This window comes from Orycteropus afer, unplaced genomic scaffold (assembly GCF_000298275.1).
Source record: "Orycteropus afer afer isolate SDZICR_OR568_19922 unplaced genomic scaffold, OryAfe1.0 scaffold00075, whole genome shotgun sequence".
NCBI lineage: Eukaryota > Metazoa > Chordata > Mammalia > Tubulidentata > Orycteropodidae > Orycteropus > Orycteropus afer.
In genome coordinates, this window is record NW_006921662.1 from 10,231,499 (window position 1) to 10,251,246 (window position 19,748).

Sequence of the window (19,748 nt, forward strand, 5' to 3'; positions counted from 1 at the left end):
CTGTGGTCAATGACATGAGACAAAGTATATGTGAACTGCTGTATGGAAAGTGAATTTGCTCTGTAAATCTTCACCCAAATCACAATAAATAATAACTAAATAAATAAACACACACACACACACAACACACACAACATTATGAATGTACTCTGAAGGAGTACTGGTGGTGTAGTGCTAAGGCATCTGACTGCTAACCAGAAAGCTGGTGGTTCAAACCCACCAGCCATTGCCCAGAAGGAAAACTGGGCAACCTACTTCCGTAGAGATAGTACCTCAGAAACCCTAGGAGGGGTCGCTATTAGTCAGATCTGACTCGAGGGCAGTGAGTTTGGTTTTTTTCTTTTATTAATGTACTTTTAATACCACTGAATTGTATACTCCAAAATGTTTAAAATGGTAAAATGTTATGTATACTTTAACACAATATAAAATACACACACACACACAGAAAAACAAGATCTGATTATCCTGGTGTCCTTAATCAAATTTTAAATAAACCCCAATCCCCTCCAAATATCTTAATTATCAATTATTATATAATAAGTCAAAAAAAAATTTTACAAATGGAAGATGGGAAAAGCAGTACGTTTAGCAGAGGGAACAAAGTAGTTCTAGAGGAGGCCAGAAGAGTGGGTTGCCATCAAGCACATTTTTCAAAAATCCCAAACCTCAAACCCACACCTTAGACAAATCCCTGCAGCCAGCCTCCCACTGAAAAATCTGGTGGCTGTTCTCAATTTGTCCAAAATGTATCATAATACTGGATGAGAGCCTCTTTGGAAGAAGAAAAAGCTTAGAATATATGGAATTTTACAAATTAAAGGCTACACTCCATAAATTCTCTCATTATAGACCCTCTCCCAACTTAACAACCCCCTTAACCCTTGTCTCACAAATGGAAAGATAAGAATATAAATCCTAAGAGATCCTACCCTCCCTGTCTCTTCCTTCCAAGTTTTAAAGTCTGGCAAAGATAAGACATTACCATCTGGTTTAAATATCACCAAATCAATGACTTGGTACAACCACAAAGAAAATGGGGAGGACCTTTCCTTAAAGACCTTGTAATTATGTGGTTTTGATAGGGATTTGTTCTTTGTTTCTGGAGTTATATGATTAGAGTAAGATGGGTATGTTTCTATGTCTGCAGCCTAATGTTATGTATGCCTCATAGAAATACATGCTTAATAAAAGCTCCAACCAAGTGCTCAAAACATATTACAGTCTAGACATTAGGTCTCTGATCTTTATACTGTGGGCAAGCAGGTGGGATGGCAAGAATTAGCAAAGGAATGCATAAAAATCTGCCTAGGGCTACACAAGCAGCATAACTGGGAAGAGAAATCTTAATGTAGTTGCCTGCTCCATATAACTCAACATTTGAAGATTGAAAACTTGGTATATACAACATTGAAAGAAGATATCTCACTATTTTCAGAAAGCAGTATTATTTTGAGTAAGGAGCCCTGGTGATGCAATGGTTAAGCACCTGGCTGCTAATCAAAGGCTGGAAGTTAGAACCCACCCAACTGCTCTGTACAGTAAGACCCGGCAATATACTCTGGTAAAGATAACAGCCTAGAAACCCTATGGAGCAATTCTACTCTGTCACATGGGGTCGCTGCAAGTTAAAAATTGACTCAAAGGCACTCAGCTACATTTATCAAGCAAACTGCTTGGTTCAAGGCAAAAAAAAAAAAAGTCACACTAAAGTCAGACTCAAAACCAAACCAAACTCACTGCCACTGAGTTGATTCCAACTTATAACAACCCCCACTAGGTTTACAAGGCTGCAAATCCTTATGGGAGCAAACTGCCTCATCTTTCTTCCATGGAGCAGCTGATGGGTTTGAACCACCAACTTTATGGTTAGTAGCCAAACGCCTTAACCACTATACAACCAAAGCTTCTTAAAAGTCACACTAGAAATACAGTATATACGGGCCACCCTAAGAGGCATGTTATGGGGTTAAAAATAACAGTGTATGTATTTTAACCAGAAGATCAAGAAATCCAAGTGTGTACAGGTTTATATAGCAGTTCTAATTAGATTTAAAAAAACAAACAAACTTGCCTAATTAAACCAATTTGCTCTGTAAACTTTCACTCAAATCACAACAAAAAGAGGTTTTAAAAAAAACCAGCTTGCTTACTTATTACTAAAGCATAAAATGTATTCTGGTTCTGTTCTTAGGGGGTTTTTTTTATTGTTTTTGTTCATTTCTTCTTTTCCTCTTAAAATTTTATTTTGTTGTTGAGAATACACATGGCAAAACATACACTAATTCAGTAGTTTCTATGTGTACAATTTAGTGACACTGATTACACTCTTCAGGTTGTGCAACTATTCTCATCCTCCAGAGTTGTTCTTCCCTCATAACATAAATTCACTCACCTCTAAGGTTCCTATCTAATCCTTAAAGTTGTCAGTTTTATCCCATGTAAAGAATTATTAGAAGAGCATAATGCTCTAAGTTTTTAGGTGACCTCAGGGATATTTCTGGGTTTAAGGTTTAAAAATTATCTAAGGCAATAGTTTCAGGGGTTCTGCCACCCTCCATGGCTCCAGAAAGCCTACAGTCCACGAGGATTTGAAATTCTGCTCTGCATTTTCCCACTTCTGACAAGGACTATTCCATGGAATCTTTGATCAAAATGTTCAGTAATGGCAGCCAGGCACCATCCAGTTCTTGTGGTCTCATAGCAAAGGAAGCAGTTGTTCATGGAGGCAATTAGCCACACATTCCATATCCTTCTCCTATTCCTAATTCTCCTTCTTTGTTTTGTTGTTCCAGGTGAATAGAGATCAATTGTTGTACCTTGGATGGCTGCTTCCAAGTTAAGACCCCAGGCACAGCTAGGAGGCAGAACAAAAGCACTAAACACCAATTCTATTAGGCTAATTAACTGGGATGTCCCAAGAAACCATGACCCTAAACCTCCAAACCAAAGAACTAAATCCCATGAAGCACTTATGTTATACATAGCAACCTCATCAGCTACTCTTTTGTGTGTGTTTCTCACTGTTGTAAATATGTCTGTATCACATAACTTTTGCCAACTCCACTTTTTACAGGTATACCACATATCGACAGCAATTACAATAATCGGGAGCTCTGGTGGCATATTGCCTAAGGCATCTGAATGCTAACCAGAAGGCTGGTGGTTCAAACCCACCAGCCACTCCTCGGAAGGAAGGTTGGGCAATCTACTTCTGTAGAGATAGCACCTCAGAAACCCAAGGAGGGGTCACTATGAGTTGGATCCAACTTGACGGCAGTCTTGAGTTTGGTTTGTCTTGGTTTTTGGTATTACAATAATCAGCTGTGCAACCCTACCCTTAATAAACGTGGTTTTTCCTATTGTTTAACCCTCTTCTCCCACTCCCTCCAGCCCCTGGTAACCACTATTAAATTTTGGTCTCTGTACATTTGCCTTATATCTTTGTATGTAACTGTGGGTCATATGGGAGGCTTTGGTGGCGTAGTGCCTAAGGCATGTGACTGCTCACCAGAAGGCTGGCAGTTCAAACCCATCAGCCACTCCACAGAAGGAAGGCTAGGCAATCTACTTCCGTAGAGATTCTGCCTCAGAAACCCAAGGAGGAGTCGCAATGAGTCAAAATCTACTCCAGAGCAGTAAGAGAGAAAGCGAGAGAGTGGGTCATACACTATTTGTCTTTTTGTGACTAGCATATTTTACTCAGTATAATGTTTTTAAGCTCCATCCACGCTGTTACCATGTATCAAGACTCATTTCTCCTACTGAATGTGGTATGTATGTACCACATTTTGTTTATCCAGTCATCTGTTAATGGGCATTTAGGCTGTTTCCACCTTTTGACTACTGTTAAGAGTGCTCCAGGGAGCTCTGGTAGCGTACTGCCTAAGGCACTTGACTGCTAACCAGAAGGCTGGTGGTTCAAACCCACCAGCCACTCTTCGGAAGAAGGATTGGGCATTCTACTTCTGTGATGATACCGCCTAGGAAACCCAAGGAGGAGTCGCTGTGATTTGGGTCCAAATCGACGGCATATAACAAGACTGCTCCAGTGTACAAGGCTCTTTCTAAGTCTCTGCTGTTAAACTTAAGTTTGTTTTTTTAAATAAATTAATTAAAAAGAGCAAAGTAAACATTTTCCCCACCACCTCTTCTCATTTTCTCCCCCATTTCATAAGTAGAATAATTACAGAAATATAATTCAGTCTACTGACTCCAAGGGTCAGGCAAAAATTAGGATTACTTAAATTATTTGTTAAATAAGGTATAATGTACTTCCACTTTCAGGACTTCCACATCATCACTGTCATCCCATACTAGTGGAAATTTTAGTAATTTTTAAACATTTCTTAGCGCAAAGCTCACCAAATACAAACTCCAGGCTATACTCACACACCAAAGACACATATAACACAAACATATACCTGCAGATTTTCTAAAATAATTTATATCAACTCTGTGAGAAAAATATTTTAATCTCACTAAATTTTTTTAAAGATCCAGGTACAGAAAAGCTTCATCTAAATCAATAGAAGGATTACTTTAATTTTGATCTAGCCCTTTTGCCCTTTCAAGTTTCACTTTTAAAAATCCCTTCACTATAGAGGAAAATAAGCGCTATGTATTTGGCACTAACCCTTGTCTCTCTAAATCTGTCCCCAGACTCTTCTTAGCAATGCGCAAATAAAGCTTTGGGATTTAAGCTCTTTGCAATCCATCAATTAATTAATCTGGACAGTAGCCCTAGGTCAGTGTCATATCCCCTTATAGCAGATGAGAAGGCATATATTGGAGTAAAATGACTTTCTCCAAGGTCATGACAAAATAAAATTTAAGACTCTATCTTCCTAAATCTAGAAACACCCCCTCCTGCCCTCTTTTACATAACAGAAGAGCAAGCTTTTTAAAAAACAAGCTAAAATATACATACAAACATACACACCTTTGATAAACTTCATTTTTATCCCTCCATTAAATTTTACAGTATTTTACAACTGAAATAGAATCACAATGTTCAAAAAAGCTCTTCATTATGTGATCTTCTGCCTGATGGAGTTTAATTAGTCTCCTACCTGAGAAATTAAGTCATTACTTCACGGGGCATGAGGGGAGAAGCCCTTAGATTTTAAACCACCTAACAATTATACGGGAGGAGCTCTGGTAGCATAGTGCCTAAGGCACTTGACTGCTAACCAGAAGGCTGGCGGTTCAAACCCACCAGCCACTCCTCGGAAGGAAGGTTGGGCATTCCTACTTCCGTAGTGATATTGCCTCGGAAACCCAAGGAGGGGTCGCTATGAGTCGGGGCCGACTCGATGGCAAATAACAACAACAACAACAATTATACACGGGACTACTAGCGAAAAGATGGGCAGTTGAACTCACCCAAAAGGCCTAGAGATCTGCTTCTGAAAGGTCACAGCCTTAAAAACCCTCTAGATCAGTTCTACCCTGCACGCATGGGGTCACCAAGAGCAACTAATAGCAATAATTTTAAAATTGAAGAAAAGTATTTTATTATCACATAAGCTTTAATTAAGGTGCTCTGGTGGCATAGTGGGTAAGGCATTTGGCTGCTAACTAGAAGGCTGCAGTTCAAACCCACCAGTTGCTCCATGGGAAGAAGATGGAAGCAATCTACCTTCATAAAGATGTACAGCCTTGGAAACCCAATGGGGGTCACTATGAGTCAGAATCGACTCGACGGCAGGGGCTTTTGGCTTTTTTTGGAAGCTTTAATTAGCAATTCTTCTGAAACAGAAACTATAACATCAATGCTGGGAGTCTAACTGTACCATTCTTCACAGAAAACTGAACCTAAGCAACAACTCTTATTAAACTCTTCTGATTCTCATTTCCTTAAAACTTTTTCCTGAAAAGATTGCATACTATTTCTTGGTTATCACTCCTGACTCTCAGTGCTGTTCTGTCAGGCTGTGTTCTACCTTTGAGAGGAACTGCCCCTTATAAAAGAATAAAGTTGAGATCAAGTCTGGACAATACAAAAAATCAACAGCTAGCAGGAAATGGAACAATGATGTCAGAGAATGTGCTACAACCATCATCTACTCCCATCACTACATCCAAACCCCTGCATGCCAAGAGTTGACCTGAAGATGGTCAAGTTTCTTCACAGAAAAAGTTCCAACAAATGTGTAACAAAGCAGCAAAACCACTGAACATAAATTGAGAATTACAGGCCTCAGCCTAAACCTGCCATCATTCACACTAAAGGCTATAGAAAGCTCAATCTTAATTGCCCTAATCTCTCACTCATATCCTGAACAAGACAAAAACTAAGGCAAATTGATATCTATGCTCAAAGTCACTATAGTCTGCTCTCAACTCCAATGTTGCTTCCCTGCTTTTTATCTTCTATCATATTCAGGAGGCAGCTAAAGGGACTATTCTGTAAGCTTGAAATTTTCATGATAAAGAATTTTAATTTACACCCTAGAAGGGATGGCTCAGACAGAAGAAAGTACTTAGTCTTTCTGTCCAGAAAGAACACTTAAATGATAGATAAATGAACAGCTGGGATGACTCTCTAGGCTGTGTCTAAAGGTATATAGCAATAGTGCTTGACAAGGAATGGTCTTCAATTTAAGATTTGAACGTATAAATCACAATTGTTGTTGTTATGTGCCGTCCGACTCATAGCGACCCCTCCTTGGGTTTCCGAGGCAGTATCACTACGGAAGCAGACTGCCCCATCTTCCTTCCGAGAAGTGGCTGGTGGGTTTGACCTGCCAGCCTTCTGGTTAGCAGTCAAGTGTCTTAGCCACTATGCTACCAGAGCTCCTATAAATCACAATTTCCGCCCCCCCAATAAATCACAATTGGGGGGAGAAAAAAAAAAGACTTAAAAGGATGCATTTAGTCTAATTCTACATTATTTGTTCCAAGCACTTTATAATTATGGAACAAAAAAAAGTTTTGCCACCCTAGAGGAGGCTTTTCCTCAGTTCATAAACTTGGTTTATTCAAGTTCTAGTCAAGATTTAACTTTTCTAAAAGTTAATGATAGAAAAAGAAACATTTTTGGAAGAGGTTTGAGGTGTAGAAAGGTGACATCTCATTTAATTATTTTCTTTCCTGCAGTACTAGGTTCTAGTAGTTAATAAATGCTTAAGAAAACATTGTTAGATTGCATATAATTCTCATGTCTCAAATTGCTCATTAGCTTTTGTTTTTCTAAATCCAATTATTAGTTTCTCAAACTTTTAATCAAACATTAATTGGGGGAAAAGTAATAATGGGAATTGCTCAGGGAAGTTGCTTTCTCAAAATATAACCCCACTCACCCACCTATCCCAAACCCAAAAAAATGTGTCAGTATACCTCTTGTCCGATTCCTTTTCAAGTGATCCAAACTTACCAGAGATTTCATAAAATTTAAGTCCAGACCCCAACATTTATTCTACCTCATTTTAAAAGATTTTTTTCAGGTTGGCAAGTAACGTTTTATATTTAAGTATTTAATTCCCTTCAAAACAGAAAAATCACAGAAGAACCACAACATAAACCAAGCAGAAAGCACTGTGCAAGGAGGAAAGGTCTTCCTAGGTTAGTGGTTTTTCAAACCTACAGACGGCATTTGGAATGAAGTACACAAGAAAGTTTCATGAACCACAATACAAGGAACCCAAATTGCCCTTTCATTTTTATGTCATGGGCTCTCCTTTAACCTTTTCTATAGCTAACCTTGTTGTTGTTATGTGCCGTCGAGTCGGCCCCGACTCATAGCGACCCCTCCTTGGGTTTCCGAGGCAGTATCACTACGGAAGTAGGATTGCCCAACCTTCCTTCCGAGGAGTGGCTCGTGGGTTTGAACCGCCAGCCGTCTGGTTAGCAGGCAAGTGTCTTAGCCACTATGCTACCAGAGCTCCCATAGCTAACCTTAATGTGGTTCAATTAAGAAAACAATAATAGGTTATAGAAGTGTGCAAGAAGATCCCATTACAGGCAAGGACCTTCCTTCCCCTATGCCAACACAATGAGAAAGTTTCGCCCTAGACCCCCTGCCCTGAATTTGGACTTCTAGCCTCCTAAATTGTGAGAAAATAAATTTGTTTGTTAAAGCCAATAATTAATAATAACAACACTACCATTAAAACACATAAAACAAGTTCATCTTTTTTTTATTGAAATAGTTTACAAATATTTTTAATTGAAATAGTTTACAATGATTTTTTTTTTCCATCTAAAAGAAAATTCTCCCACTGGCAGACTTCTGCCTGCCTGTATCCAAAAAAAAAAAAACCCAAACCTCACTGCCATGGGGTCAATTCTGACTCATAGCAACCAACATTTACTGCTTGTACATCTTGGACTTTCTTATTGTCCCCCAAATTAAGAGTTTATTACTAACCTATCAATCAGAAATACTCTAAAAGTCTAGAGCAACCAATCATACAGGAAATTAAGTATCTTGAGACAAAGAAAAATTAAATTAAGGGTTAATAATTTTATTTATGTTTTTTTACAATCAGTGTCTCTCAAAAATGAAAGCATTCAAACGCCAGTTTTAATACAGAACATTTATTAACACTTTTCAAAGGCAACTGTCAGTCATTTAGCTCTATAAAATGGTTTAGACTGTATGTTCAAAAGCAAATCCTATAATCATAGGAAGGGAAATTTTTGCTGGTGAGGATGGGGTCATGATCTTTAACTGTCACATACATTTGCAAAATCATTCACATCCCATTAAAAAAATCTATTAATTTTATTGAGTAACTCATTAACTCTATAAATACCTATGTAGGCCCTAGCATAACCAATTTACCACTGGTAAATTTAGCTAAATATCCATTCAAAGAGGTTTGTTTTTGTTTTGCTTAAAGGCAAGACACTTCCAAATTAAAACTCTAAGACCTAGTCCAATCTTATACCAAGTGAGGGGAAAAAAATGGGTGTTTTTCTCCTGGGCACTGTAAGCCTAAATTTGTCTTTAAAAAGTAGGCATAAGTGGGTACAGGGTTTATTTTGTGAGTGATGAAAACGTTTTCTGTGAATATACTAAAAACCATTCAATTGTATATTTTAAATGGGTGAACTGTATGATAAACGTATTATATCCCAGCAAGGCTGTTTTATTCTTCCCTCACTGAAATATATTTCAACTGATAAGCCTTTTTTCCAAATATCAAGGTGGCCAAAGAATCACCACTAAAGAAATATTTCATGAAACCAAGAAAATTGGGAAAACAACATAAGAGCAATGCCAAAGTCAATCCAACCCAGAAAGGGACAATGATAGGCTGGAACAGGAGTAAATGAGCTCCACAATAGATTAAAGTCTTACGACAATAAAAAAACCAAACCAAACCCACTGCCAAAGAGTAGATCCCAACTCTCAAGACTCTACCAACCTTTAGGTTAATAATCAAGCACTTAACCACGTGCACCACAGAGCTCCTTCCTTACAAAAAAAGCCTAAAACGTATATTTAAGTTCCTCCTTGCCCATAAGGGCGGAGGCTCTGGTGGCGTAGTGCCTAAGGCACTTGACTGCTAACCAGAAAGCTGGGGGTTCAAAGCCACCAGCCACTCCTCAGAAGGAAGGTTGGACAATCTTCTTCCACAGTAATACTGCATCGGAAACCCAAGGTGAGGTCGCTATGAATCAGATCCGACTCTACAGCAGTCAGTTTTTTTTTTTGGTGACCATAAGGAGGAGCTCTGGTGGCATACTGCCTGTGGCATCTGGTGCTTCAAACCCATCAGCCACTCCTCACAAGGAAGACTGGGCAATCTACTTCCGTAGAGATACTGCCTTAGAAACCCAAGGAGGGGTTACTATGAGTACAATCAACTTGATGGCAGTGGGTTTGGTTTGGTTTGGTTTTGCCCGTAAGGGTGCAGCCAGTAGGCTCGTTCAAAGAAGCTGACTGTTCAAAACTCTTAAAGGCAGCTTTATATTTTGGCTATGAAGGGATCAAACTGTGACCACAATAAGTTCAAGATAAAAAAAATTGTCTACTACTGTGCCATATTGGATTTGATTTAAATCCCTGATTTTCACACAGTGTCAAAGAAGAAATCTGTGGAATCCACCCTCTACCCAAATATTTGATGTTTGAGGGCAAGAATATACACACACACACACACACACACACACACATCTCAAATATATCCCAATCACATTTGGAAGATTCAAAGAAGTGTTTACTGAACAGTCAACTATTTTTTGCCTCATTGTTACACACCTAAATTAATCATCTCCAAAAACCACTAAGTGACATGAAATATATAATTTGTCCTTAAACAGACATCTGAGTATATCCAGAAGGAAATTAAAATGTAAATTTTCAAGGTAACAAAACTAGAAACTAGATTAGATTTAAAAAGGCCTCAGCCAAACAAACAACCCTAATTATCCTATATACTTTACTTAATTTTGAAACAAAGGTTTGTTTCTCTTTAAACTTTTAACTCAGGATGTGAGCACTGTCTTCTTGATTTATTACTTTTTATCACATTTACTACTGTGTTCACAAATTTCTATGAACCACTATGCCCCATATACAAAATAATTTAAAAATCCAAAGTCTTCAGAAGCCAAGCCACTTCTAAGCTTGCAAGCTTTCCTTTACTGAGAAAGCAGCTATAAACTGAAGCTATGTAAGTATTAAAAATACAAAGGTAAGAACAAAAGAAAATTTAAATGCTTATTAATTCTTACCCTTTCCTCCTAACAAGTAAAATACCAATAGGCCAAATCAATCTTTTAATATAGCCACTTGTGTTCCCAAATCTCAGTGAACAAAAACCATCTAGAAACACAGGCATTATATAGCTATCTCCAAAGAAAATATTTCATACTTTTTTAAGGTTTTTTTTTTTTTTTTGGTACATTTAAACTATATGAAACCACTTGTTCACAGTCAGCTTTCCTAAAAAACAAAACAGTTTCCAAAACAAAGACTGTTTATATCTCTTAAGAAGCCTTTGTTCCAACAAGACCCCTCTTCAAGAACTACAACTTCTGGAAAGAATTCCCTTTTTGTGGCTCTATCAACAAAAAATACTCCCAAAGTCTTTCCATTTGGCATAGGAGTTCCTTAAACAAAGGCAGCAGGCCCCCTCCACACAAAGGCAGTCTCCAAAACAGCATTAGCTATGTTTGTAGATTATTTGTGCCTCTTTAACACCCTTCCCCAGGCTGTAGTATGTAGTACTCTCAATACAAAATGGTGGCCATCATGTCTGTCTGACATTCAGAGTGGGAAAACGAAATACAACCACACATTTTGCAAAGCTTACCATCAATATGCTAGTCAAGACGTGGGAAATTAGTAGCCAAACCTAACCAGAGCAACACTATTTTTTTCAGGAAAAGGACTCTACAAAAGACAGAGTAAGAGAGAAAGATGAAGGGTTTACCCCAGCCCACAATACCAATATGGAGGACAACTCCCTGGAACCTGACTCCTCGTATTTTGGTTACCAAGAACTTAGTCAAGTTACCTAATAAAATTCTAAATAAAATTCCATTAATGCAAACAAACAATAATCACATTCACCCCTTCTAGTATGACATAAAACTGCTAAATGTTTGAAATATAACCTATTCTTCAAGAACTAAAATCTTGGCTCTAACCAGCCCTAGCTAACTTCTGCAGGCCACTTTGCACCCTAAATTTACTTTTCTTCAGCGACAAGAATTAACTTTGTCCACTACACTGAGAGAAATGGATCCATTTTCAAACATTTCCCCATACAAGCTGTTCAGTTATTTTTAAAGGTACATACTTTATCGCCAGTTGCAAAACTTGTCCAAGAAAAACTATTCAAAGTATGGGGTCTGTGTTTTAATTTTTTTCTTTTTTATGAGGGGAATGGGCTGAAAAAAGATTTAGTCAGGGATCTCCCCCAAAACAGCTTCTCAAAACAGAATTATATACAGAATCCCTGCAACTCAGTATGTCATTACAAAGAGCAATCTTAAGGGAGTAAGGGATGGGAGGGGGTCTTCCTCAACTGGGGAGAGGAAGAAGATTCTTAAACAGTAGTAAAGGCAGTTAAACCTCCCTCTCAACGGTTCCAGAGCGTCCAACCGTCGTTTAAGCCAACTCGGACTCCGACCACCGCCAAAGGTGGGCAAAAACCAAGGATGTAGGAGCGCAGCCACTTCCAGTTGGGAGGCGGGGGACGGGCGGACTTTCCTCAGCGGACGTTGCAGCCGTTAGGGACCAAATCTGAAACACCCCACCCCTCACACAGCCCCCAGGCCCAAGGCGCTTCAGACCCGGCAAGAAAGCTGAGATGGGTGACTGCGTTTCAGCTTCCGGAGATTGAGAGGAGAAACGAGAGCATTCAAGCTTCGGAGGTCTTCTCGTCTGATATACGGCCCTAACAAACGCGGCCTCCCCCCACCCACTCCTCAGCAATACGGCTCAGGCCTTCCCCCGAGGAACCGAGTGGATGGGCCAAAGTGGGCTGCGTGAGCAAATGGCAACGCGGGCAGGCATCCGGCCCACAGCCGCCTGCCCTGCCCCTCACCGCCCCAAAAGTGCCCCCCTCAGACACTTACGCCCCCCACAACACATCCGCTCTGGGGCCAGACTCGCAGCTCCTCCCCCGCCCCCGGCAGCGCTGGTCGCCCCGTCCTCGACCCCGGCCTGGGGGACACCAGGAGGCCCGGAGACCAGGCGGTGGGGGTGCCCTGGTCTGGAGGGTGGGGCGCCCAGGTGAGGGCCGCTCCGGGCCGACGCCGCCACCACACAAAGGACCAGAGGCTCCCGCCGCCATATTGAAAACTTTCCTCCTCGCACGACAACTCGCAACTCCCCCACCCCCACCCCATCACACACCCCCGCACCCCGGGGAGGAGGTGAGGACCAGCCATCCGAGCCTCGCCAAGCCCAGAGTCCTCCCTCCCCGCCCGCGTCTCCGCCTGGCTCCGAAAGGAAACACCCCCGTGACCACCCCCAGCCACCACTCCATCCGGAACCGAACCCGAATTCGCGAGCCGGGCCGCACACCCGTCTGCCGGAGCCCCCCATCGGCCGGGCCCTCCCAGGCGCACCACCAAACCCCTCGTTCTCCCACGCTCCTTACCTCCCACCCTGTAGAAGCCCCCGTCTTCCTCCCCTGCCTCAACTTCGACCCTCCTGGCAGCCCCAAACTTGACGCGGCCTCCGGGGCACCTCACGCCTCGAGCCTCTCCGGCCCCGCGCCTCCTCGTTCCCTCCCTGGCTAAGAGTAGGATGCGGGGTCCTGGCGTGACTCACCGGCGGCGGCCGCACCTTACAGATCCCAGTCTGCTCGGCTATGGGCCGGATTTTGTGGATGAAAGCGAAGGGGTCCGCGAACTCTTCCCAGCTGGGTTCGAAGACCGGGCACTCTGGAGGAGGCAGGAACTCGCCCAGCGGGCCCGGGCCCCCGAGGGGCACCGCCGGGCGCGGGCCCGGGGGTAGCACGGTGGCCGGCTCCATCACCACGGGTCGGGCAGAGCGAGCAAGGGTAGGTTCCGGGACCGCGGCTGCAGGCTCCGCTTGGTCCGAGACCTCTGCACACGCGACTCGGGCAACGGCAATTCCGACTAGTACTAGCAACGGCAGCACCTTGGGCTTTTTCAGCCTTCCTCAGACGACGTCTTGCCGCTAACCCACGCTGTGCGCCTCCGCCGCCACGGCGAGGAAAAAGAGTCCTACCCCACCCGCCCCCCGCGCAGAGCTCCCTGCCCCGCCCCCGCATCGGGCGGGGCTGGGACCTTTTGCCTAGAGATAAGAGTTTATATTCTTAAATTTCAGTTGTGCCAACATTCATTGACTGTTTACTACGTTCCAGAGTCCCTGCCCTCGAGGAGTTAATAGTCTGGTGGAAAAGATTGGACACATAAATTGATGATTTCAATCATGTCAGTGTACTTTGGTAGGTGCCATGAGAGAAATAAACAGGAGTGTGAAACCCCGGGACCGGCAGAAAGAGTACTGGGAAAAGGAGGATTTTCCTTTCTAGGAACAGCTTGACATAAGAACAGTATGGACCTGAGAAAATAATAATAATGGTAACAATAATAGTAACTAACACTTTTGAGCACTTGCATGTGCTAGGAACTTTTCTAGGGGTTTTTGCATGATTAATCATTGAATCTATACAACAGTCCATTTTATAAACAAGGAAAGGAAGACACAGGTAGATTAAGTAATTTGCCCAAATTCAGATAGATAATAAGTGATGGAGACTTTATATATTGGTAGTTGGGGATGTTGTAGGGAAAAGAGTGGCCCACGAGTAATATAAAATGGTTGGATTTGAGAGAAGGAACAGACTTTTGTAAAAATCCAGAAGATAAATTATGGGGCCTAAATTAAGTCAGTGGTTCTATTAACTAGGAGGAGGAAAGGATGAAAATGTAGTGATTGATTAGAGAGAGGCAGTGAAATATCAAGGATGATTCAGGCATCTAGAGTGGATGCCTAAGTGGATTCTAGTCCATTGGCATTGCTAGGACATTCACCTAGATTACATAATCAAGAAGTCACTCTGGGGAGGAAGAAACTGTGTTGATTTCTGGACATGTTGAGTTTGAGGTGTTCTCTGACATATGCAACTGAAGATGTCCAACAGGCTGAACAGTACAAATGAGCAGTATCCACAGTACACAGGTCCTGAGAGAGACTCAGAAAACATAAATGTTAGTACTTTATTTTGCCTGATCACCTTGTGCAGCCAAGTTAATGTGACTATACCCTGGTTCAAAATTGGAAAAGGCCTGCAGTAGGGTTGTATCCTGTCACCTTATTTAATCTGCACACTGAACAAGTAATCAATGAAGCTGGACTATACAAGAAGAATGTGGCATAGGTTTGGAGGAAGATGCATTAACAACCTGCAATATGCAGATGACACAACTGTGCTTGCTGAGAGTGAAGATGACTTGAAGCACTTGCTGATGAAGGTCAAAGACTACAGCCTTCAGTACAGACTATGCCTGAACAGGAAGAAAATGAAAATCCTCACAGATGGACTGATTGACAACATCATGATAAATGGAAAAAAAAATTGAAGTTGTCAACAATGTGCTGCAAAAGACCTCTTTACAGTTTTAAAAGCAGAGATATCACTTTAATGACTAAGGTATGCCAGATCCAAGCCGCAGTCTTTTCAACTGTCTCTTATACATGCAAAAGCTGGACAATGAAAAAAGGAAGATGGAAGAATCAATAGAACAGTGGTGCTGGAGAACACTGAATATACTGTGGACTGCCAGAAGGAAGAGCTAATCAATCTTAGTGAGGATGCTTACTTTGGACACGTCATCAGGAAAGACCAATCGATAGGAAAGGACATCATGGTTGGTAAAGTAGAGGCTCAGCAAAAATGAGGAAAACCTTAATGAGATGTTTGACACAATAGCCACAACAATGGACTCAACCAAACCAACTGTGATAAAGATGGTGCAGGACCAGACAAATTTTTGTTCTGTTATACATAAGGGGCACAGTGGTTAAGAAATCTGCTGCTAACCAAAAGGTTGGGGATTGAACCCACCAGCCTTGGAAACCCTATGGGGCAGTTCTACTCTGTCCTGTAGGGTCACTATGAATTGAGTCTACTCAACAGTGACAGGTTTGGGTTTTTTGTTTTATATATAAGGTCATCATAAGGAGTTCTGGTGGTGCTGTAGTTAAGGTATTGGACTGCTAACCAAAAGGTTGCTGGTTCAAACCTACCAGAGCTCAACAGGAGAAAGGTGAGGCAATCTGCTTTTGTAAATATTTATAGCCTTAAAAACCCATGGGGGTTGCTATGAGTCAAAATTGATGGGAGTGGGTTTGGTTTGGTTTTATATAAGGTCACCAAAACTCCAAGCAGACTCAATGGCCACATCTTGGATTATATATCACAATTAGCATATGGATGATTTAAAAAAAAAAAAAAAAAATCATTGCAATCAAGTCAATTCCAACTCAGTGACCCCCATTGGGTTTCCAAGGCTGTTAAATCTATACAGAAGCAGATTGCCCCATCTTCCGTTCACGGAGTGGCTGGTAGGTTTGAACCACTGACTTTCTGGTTAGCAGCCAAATGTGTTACCCACTATGCCACCAGAGCTCCTTACATGGATGATATAAAAGCTAATGTTTATCTAATGCTTAGTATGTATCAGGCATTGTCCTAAATGCTCTGTTCTAAATGTTTATTTAGTCTTCACAACAATCCTATGGGGTAGGTACTACTATTATCCCCATGTGCAGAGGCACAGAGTGGCTGAGTAAGAGCTTTGAACACTTCTAAAACACTTGATCTTGGATATGCCCAGCCCCGGAAAAGGAGAGGGAGCTCAAAAATAACTTCAACATTGAAAAGACCTCTTTATTTATACAGCAGCCAAACCCCATGAAAGGACCGTTTGCCATGGGACTCCTTAGAAAGAGGCAACAGAGCTCTAGGTCTGCTTTTGGATTCATTTAGAAGAAAGATGTCTCTTATCCTTAAGGATTCTTCTATTATTTTTAGAGCCTTCTCTTCAACAAACTCTTTCTGAAGGTAATTGGTCCAAGAAAAGAGTTTAGAAAGGTTCTCCAAGAAGGGAATCCTTTTCTTAGCTCTACAACTTTGCGATCTGGGTAACCATTTTTTTGGTTCCCTTCTGCAGTGGAGACCCAAGCCAAGGAGCAGCTGGCATCCTATGAAAGGAAAACAAAATCATCAGTGATCAGTGATAGACATGATTAGCAAATCGTAGTAAAATGCTAATAGAGGAATTTACTGCAAGATTCTTTTAACTTTGCTGAATGTATGAAACTTTGTCATAATGAAATGCTGGAGAAAAATCATCCTTGTTGCTCTTAGCTGTGGGTGCTCTGTGCTTTTGAGGGTCTTGATGGAGTTGATTTCCTGTCTTGTGCTCTCTCTTGGGAGAACATTTAAGACTATTTTCACCTATAAATGTTTGTATCCTACAAGCCAGGTATATATAACTTAAAAATTCTAGACAAACATGAATTATGATTTATTTAATTAAGGTGCATAGGGAAAATAAGCCTAAGAAAATCTTTCCCAGTTCTCAACTGTGCACTAGGTCTTCCTCACGTTTCCAACTCCCAAGGTCTCTCAGCCTCGCTTCCTCCATTTCCGGTAGTGACCCTAAGTGATGAGATTCTGTTGCTCCCAGATCTAGTGGCAGCTGTTTGGCTCCCCAAGGGCCCGATGTGACGTTGAGGAAGGGGGGGGCGGTTGCCAGGGTACTGAGGGGGAACTTAGGGGTCTGAACCTAGGGACCCGAAGGGGCTCTCAGGGAAGACGACCACTCCGCCGCCCCACAGAACACGCTTCCCCATGCCCTTTATGATGTGTGTTTACATGGGCGGAGGGATCCCTCTCCAGCTGACAGCCACACTGCGGCCGGGTCTTCTTTTTTTAAAGAGCCTAGCCACAGGCGGTGATTGGCCGCGTCCCCGGCCGTATCAGCCTCCGGGGGCGGGGCCCAGGCCGCATTGTCTGGTCTGGGGCCGGCTGGAAACCCCAGAGGCCGGACCCGGGCAGCCCCTGCCTGGAGGTACCCTGACTAGAGCGCCCAGAGGGCTGGCAGCGAGGCCTGGGCTGGGTCAGGTTCAAGTTCCCGGGGGAAAGCGGGGTTGGAGCGCTGGCGACAGAAGCGGAACCTAGACCCACTTCGAGTGCCACGTCTCCAGGAACCCCCTCCTTACTCTTGGACAACACTCCGCCCCCACCTGGGCCTCCGTCCCCAAAACCACCCCCATTTGTGCAGCCCCAGATTTTTTGGCACATTCTGCTCGGCTAGGGGGCTCGATCCTGATTCCGCCCTCTCAGCTCCCAGACTTCACTCCTCAAACCTGCTCTACCCCACCTCCCGGGCGGCACCCCCAGATCTGCAGCTTTCGCCCCTAGATTCGCCCGCCTGGTGATGAGGCTCTCTTTGCGCATCTTCCGGCTATTGCGATGGGAAGACTGCGCTCCTGGGTTCCAAACTGGGGGAACGACTTCCTCCCCCTTCCCTAGCACACTGCCGGGGGCGGGGGGTGGGGGCCTGGGCCCTCGGGGGGGGGGCTGGCCTGGCTCCCCAGCGGCCCGCGCAGCACGTAGCGCACGTGTAGGGCCCGGTCCCCACCCCCTCCGTAGTCGCCACTGCCTCTAAAGACTTAACAGAGCTCTGGGTGTCAGCTGTGCGCCTTCCTTCCGCCCTGACCTCCAGCCTATGGACACCACACTATCCTTCCCTTTCGAGCCTTGTTGATCCTCTTTCTCCTTTTCTCCAATTTCCTAGTGCACGGGACTTTCCCCAATACGTGGGCTTGTCCTTGGCCTTTTCACGTCCACCTCTGCTCCTTATCTTTCCATTTCAGTGCCATGTCTCCCCACAAACGCCCTGGAATGTTTCCTGTCAAGAGGTCCCTGTGGAAACCTACAAACCCTTGCGATCTACTGTCTTGCCACACCATATTTTACTCGACGTATAACCTGGTATTAGCCTTATTTCTACCAGAGCCCCTGCTCTCCCTCAACACACACCTCTCACCAGAATGTAAGCAGCTGGAGGGAAAGAATTACTTCTTTCCTTGGCACCAGGCACGTGGTAGACGCTCCACAAATACTTGTTGAAGGGGTGGGGATGACTTTGCGTTTCTGTGGCTCCGACTGGCTGAGGATAGAACTTTGGGCAGCACCAGACTTGGTAACCCAAGTGAATCAAGAAAGCATCTCATAACAGATCATCATCGGTGTTGGGCTCACAGAGTGGGTGGCCACCACTACTGAGATAATCCCTTGTCCTCCTCACCCTCCCACCCCCACTTCCCTGCCATTCTCATTTGCCTGGAGCCAGCAACCCTCCTCCTGTGTTGTCATCCTCCTCAACTGGTCTCTTCCTTGGGATTTTTCTGCTCCCTGTTTTGCCCTGCCCCCCAGCTGTGGGGGCTGTCCTTGAGGATCAGCTCACACCATGGTAAGGATCTCATCCCTGGGCTTCTGTCCTTGGGGATCTGGGTCTAGGCCCTGGGGAGGCACCTGGTAACTAAATACCCCTTGCTCATCCCTATCTCCTATTCCTCTCCAGCCCTGGAATCCCTTTCTTGTTGACTCAACCCAAGCGGATCCAGGGTAACTGAACTCACATTTCTGGGCTTTGGTTTAACCTGGGTGTGGGGCCCAGAGGGCTAGACCTTTGTCTGGGCCCCCTCCTCAGAGAGCCTCCAACAGGCACTGGCAAGTGGGACATTCTCATGGTGCTGCCAGCCCTTCTCATGGGGGCAGGGAGGAGCAGAGTTGCCCACACCAGGACTTCAGGGTGTGTTTCCTCCCTTTCCGGTTGGGCTACTTTAGAAGCCCTAGTCTCTCAAGGAGCAACTTCGTGCTGCTGAGAGAAGCTAAGAGGCAGACAGGGAAACCTAAGTTCCCCGTTCATTCCAGAGCTGCCACCACCCCTTCCAACTCAGGTATCTGGGGTGGGGACCCTCTCTCAGCCAGCTCCATGGGTTCGGGAGAGCTGGAATGTTTGGAATTCTCTGTATCTGGGATGAAAGTCTTCCAACAGGAAGAAAAGGGCTGCAACAGTATGTTAGAACTTTACAGAGCACCAGTGCATCACCATGCCCATTTGAAAATCAATGCTCAACCAAATCATGTCTAAGGCATTTGACTGCTAACCAGAAGGCTGGCGGTTCAAACCCACCAGCCACTCCTAAGAAGGAAGGCAGGTATTATTGTCATCATTTTTCACATGGAGAAAATGGGACTCAGAAGGTTTAATTAGCCAAAGTCACATATAGGATA

At 43.4% G+C, this 19,748-nt stretch overlaps 1 protein-coding gene across 1 annotated transcript in view; it reads right to left on the reverse strand.

Annotated features, from left to right (window-relative positions):
- The window catches only part of KDM5B (lysine demethylase 5B), a 140,335-nt gene extending 126,533 nt beyond the window's left edge, over positions 1-13,802 (reverse strand). The window contains exon 1 of the mRNA XM_007941142.2: positions 13,238-13,802. Coding sequence (XP_007939333.1) covers positions 13,238-13,441 — 204 coding nt within the window. The 5' untranslated portion in view covers positions 13,442-13,802. The remainder of the gene's footprint in view (positions 1-13,237) is intronic.
- Between the last annotated feature and the right edge of the window lie 5,946 nt (positions 13,803-19,748).